Here is a 4,421-nt window from a genome sequence, read left to right on the forward strand (position 1 = left end):
AAAACCTACAGACAGACGTGTGGATCAAGGCAGAGTCTGACTCCAGGCAGGCAAGAAGTGTCCGTGCACAAAGACCACCCTGGACACGGCAGGCTGGCACATTTTGAGACATCCAGCAGATTCTGTGGGGCAGCCTTGCCCTGACGGGGCCCTCGCTAGCTCCTCCTAAGTAAGGTTCAGCCACCACAAAATCCACACAGGACACTGTCTCTGGGAAGTATATTTTATTTACATTTTTAAAATTTTTAACTAGTATCTCTTCCTCCTTTCCACCCCCAGAGACTTGGGAAGGGAAAGAACGGGAACCTCAAATACCTACTCCCCACATACAAATACACACCCCATGGCTCACACCAGCAAATGAAAGTGAAAGAGAAAGAGGTTTGCCCCTCCCTCTGAAGGGCCCACCAGGTGTGGGCAAGGGGCAAGGGTCAGAGGGCCCTGGGCTGGGTCTCTAAAGAGAAGAAAAGGAGAGGGGAGCAAGTCAGTTGAAGAGGCTGGAAAGTCATCCAGGGCCCCGCCCTCCTCTTCCCTCTGTGCCCTACTGCCTCTACTGGCGGGCGGGGGCAGGGTCCCTTCGTCCCCTCGACAGCAGACACACAGGCAGGGGCTGCAGCCATTAACGATCAGGCCTCTGGACACAAAATACTTTCGCTTTGTGGTCTCCTGATGTGGTCACCACCAGGGAGGCATCTCTGTCAACAGAAAGCAGGTGACTGCAGAGACCAGGGGACCCAAGCCTACCAGTCAGGGCCCTCAAGTGGGCTCCTCCAGCACACCCTCAGTTCTAGGGCCCTAGAGCCCAGCACTGGTCCGACACCTCCGCAGCCAGCACGGAGGGGATTAGCGGAAGCCCCCAGCATGGGAGCAGAGCTGGACTCCAACAGGGAAAATCAGTCTCGGCCTCTCCCTCATGACTGAGACGTGGGGCCCCTGAGGGTCACTGGCAGCCACTGGGGTGGGGGCTGGGCTGTGAACCCTCAGGCTTCCCAGCATTCCTGCCTTAGGAATCCCCTCCCACACCCCAAGGATCCTGTGTCCCCCATGTACTACTCCCACCTCCCAAATACACAGAGATCCCAGCCCATGGCCAATTCGCTTACTTGCTGAGAGCGAAGTCCAGGATCTCGGCCGTGTGGCCCCGGTAGTCGGTAAGCAGGCGGCCAGTCCGGGCATCCCAGAGACGCACGACGCCATCCAGGCTGCAGGTATAAACCACAGCGGTGCCTGCCTCCCACAGCAGCTGTACGATGCCAGACTGCCCCGAGGAATGACAGAGGCAGGGCAGAGGTCAGGGGGAGAGCTGAGAGCCGTCTGCTCCCAATTCTCAAAGAGGGACGGCCGTACACAAGGACCAGGCAGGAGCCAGATGCTGGGGCAGATGCTCCCAGAGGCCTGGGCTTCCCCACTATCATGGCCACATCCCACAGGGACCCCAGCTGCAGCTGCCCGTACCTGGTGCTGGCACTGATGCCTAAGAGTCTGCGTAGCCAAGTCATAGATGGCCAAGGTCCCATCCAGGTAGCCAATAGCTGCCAGAGGCGTCCTGAGCAGAGGATCACACCGTGAAGACTCATGAGAGTCTGGACTCACGTGCCCGGCCCTCCCCCAGGGCCTCCCAGTCCAGGTCCCTCCCACAAGCCCCTCTCCCCGTCCTCACTCACACGCTGCAGAAGCCCAAGGACTCCACCGAGTTGGACTCACTCTCCTCCCCTTCTCCCAGGCTGGGCTGGGAGGCCACAGTTTCAGGTCGAAAAACACCCACCACCTGAAAGCCAGAGAGGATCAGAGGAGAGCCCGGAATCCGGGTGCTTGACGGAGAGAAAGACGCTGGGGAGAGGAGACGGTGAGGACCCAGGCAGGAAGGAGAGAAGACGGGAAAGTGGAGGGCCCTGGCTGGGCTCCAGGTCCACTCACCTTGCCGGTGGTGGCACTGACCAGCTTGGCCTGGCAGTCCACAGAGCCTGTTAGGATCAGGCTGCCATCCTGGTTGGTGGCAACACAGGTCAGTGGGCCCTGGTGGCCCTCAGTCCCTAGCATAGAGCAGGAAGGCAAGTCAGGCTTCATCCTATCTTCCCTCTGAGTCCTGCCCCAGGTTCTCAGTTCATCCCCACAAAGGCCCAGGTTGGCCAGGCACGGTGGCTCATGCCTGTAATCCCAGCACTTTGGGAGGCCAAGGCGGGCAGATCACGAGGTCAAGAGATTGAGACCATCCTGACCAACGTGGTAAAACCCCTATCTACTAAAAATACAAAAATTAGCTGGGTGTGGTAGTACGTGCCTGTAATCCCAGCTACTCAGGAGGCTAAGGCAGAACTGCTTGGACCCGGGAGGTGGAGGTTGAAGTGAGCCAAGATCGCACCACTGCAGCACTCCAGCCTGGCCAGAGTGAGACTTGGTCTCCAAAAAAAAAAAAAAAAAAGCCCAGGTTAAAACTTCCCCCACCTCTGATACCTTTCAGCACGTGGATGGGGCTTCCCTGCTTCAGGTCCCAAATCCTGATGGTGCCATCTTCGTAGCCTACCACAGCTCTCTTCCCTGAAGAGAGGCACAGATGAAGAGAGGGCAGAGAGCACGCTCAGATACACTAAGCAAGGGAATGGGGAGAGGGAGAGGAAGGAAGAGTGGAAGGGCCCAGACACTACCCCAGGAATCACAGGTGAGTTCAGAGCAGGAAGGAGGCGCTATGAGCTTTAGGGCCCGGGAGGTCTGTGCTCCCAAGAGCACGCCTGAGTTTGCTGGCTGTGGCCCAGAAGGCAGCTCCAAGAGGTGTATATCCCGGGATTCAGTCTCTGCACTGGAAAGGACACTCAAGGGAGCTGCTCTCACCATCAGGGAGGACTCGGCCACAGGTGGCTGGACAGTTGGGGCCCTGGAAGGTCTTACAGTCACCGTTCGGGACTTTCCACATCCAGGTGTTGCCATCAGCGGTGCCCGCAAGTAGGACAGGTGCCCGAGGGTGCCACTCCATCCACTGGACAGGGAGGAAGGGCAGCAAGGAGGCCCGTCACCGCATCCCACCTAGAAGCCTGCCCCATGAGCTCCACCCAAGGTTTCCTGCCTCTAGGGTTCCGCAGGGACTTTCCAGGTAACAGGCAGACATTCTTCCTGTGCCTTGGGTGGCTCAGAGCTGGCCTCCCAAGCTTGCCATCCCCCACAACCCAAGGACCCCCCGAGTTGACTCCCACTCTGATGATTTTACCTCCAAGTCTCCCGCTTCAAAGGACCAGACCTCCTCCTTAGTGTCCACCTGCCACACTTTCAAGAGGCCACTCATGTCCCCTGTGGCGACTAGAGTGGAGTCATGGCTGAAACCAGCACAAGTCACAGAGTCTTTATGGCCTTCAAAGAAAAGTGGGCAGAAAGAGAGGAAAATGATAGGGTATCTGGTGTTGGTGGCATCTGGTATCTGGCCCCCTGAAAGGACCAGTTAGGCAAAAAAGAGGGGTGGGGCTGAGCAGAACAGGTGATGGAACTCACCGCTGCTCCAGGAACCAACACTCCCATGAACACCAGGAGAGACACTGCCGACCCTCATTCAACCAGGCTGAGCCCAGGCCTCCCATGCCTTCCCCTTTCTGTTCACTCTACCCCTCTGCCCGCAATCCCCCATCCTCCCCTCTGCCCAACTGCTCCTACACCAGTGTGGCCTCCTCTGGCCTTTCCTGGACTCCCTTGGCCAATTAGTGCCTCCTGCCTCTGTGCCCAAAACACACTAGTATTCTCCCTGAGTCCTGGGGCCCAGCACAGAGCTGGCACAAAAGAGACATCACTAAGTGGCTGTTGGATGCACAACCATTGCAGGCCACCCCCTAAGGCCTCCCAAAGGAATGTGACCTCTGCCAGGCCTCCAGCTCGGCGCCCTCACCTGCACACTCAAACAGCAGCTCCCCATCACTGAGCCTCCACACGAACGCTTTGTCATCTTCACCCCCGGTCACGGCCAAGGTGTTGGTCTTGGGGTCCAGGCTCACACAAAACACAGATGCTGTTCCAAGAGATATTCCACGGGTAAGGGGACAGAGCTCCCACCTAGGGCTCTGCCCTTCAGAACCTTCAGGAACCCCACCCTTTTTCACCCAAACCAACATCTTTCCTCCTGGAAAAGGCAGGCACATCCAAGTTCTTCTGAGTTTTAAAAATTGGGTTGTTAGATCCTTCCCACATTTGCCAAGCTGCAAGTCCTTCTCCAGAGCAGGTGCCCTCACTGTGCGACTCACCACTCATACCATGGGCAAGAGGTGGGTGCAGGGGCAGGGCTTACAGTTCTCAGCATGGGAAGCCACCGGATTAGGTACAGAGTGAGAAGAACATCACATTAAGGGTTTCTTACTAAGAACTAGTGCTTGAGAAAATTATATAAAATATGCTCAAAAAGATACAATTATATCTAAATTTTTTTTTTTTTTTTTTTGAGACCG

At 56.8% G+C, this 4,421-nt stretch overlaps 1 protein-coding gene across 2 annotated transcripts in view; it reads right to left on the reverse strand.

Moving 5' to 3' along the window:
• Positions 1–209: 209 nt before the first annotated feature.
• The window catches only part of LOC108309045 (angio associated migratory cell protein), a 6,566-nt gene continuing 2,354 nt past the window's right edge, over positions 210–4,421 (reverse strand). For both annotated transcript variants that reach the window (XM_017535112.1, XM_017535110.2), the window contains exons 3-11: positions 3,869–3,988; positions 3,203–3,342; positions 2,830–2,974; positions 2,455–2,538; positions 1,918–2,033; positions 1,665–1,768; positions 1,456–1,546; positions 1,104–1,258; positions 210–695 (exon numbers count right to left, since the gene is read on the reverse strand). In XM_017535112.1, the coding sequence (XP_017390601.1) occupies positions 620–695; positions 1,104–1,258; positions 1,456–1,546; positions 1,665–1,768; positions 1,918–2,033; positions 2,455–2,538; positions 2,830–2,974; positions 3,203–3,342; positions 3,869–3,988 (1,031 nt within the window). In that variant the 3' untranslated portion in view covers positions 210–619. The remainder of the gene's footprint in view (positions 696–1,103; positions 1,259–1,455; positions 1,547–1,664; positions 1,769–1,917; positions 2,034–2,454; positions 2,539–2,829; positions 2,975–3,202; positions 3,343–3,868; positions 3,989–4,421) is intronic.

Source organism: Cebus imitator, unplaced genomic scaffold (assembly GCF_001604975.1).
Source record: "Cebus imitator isolate Cc_AM_T3 unplaced genomic scaffold, Cebus_imitator-1.0 Scaffold91, whole genome shotgun sequence".
NCBI classification, from domain to species: Eukaryota; Metazoa; Chordata; class Mammalia; order Primates; family Cebidae; genus Cebus; species Cebus imitator.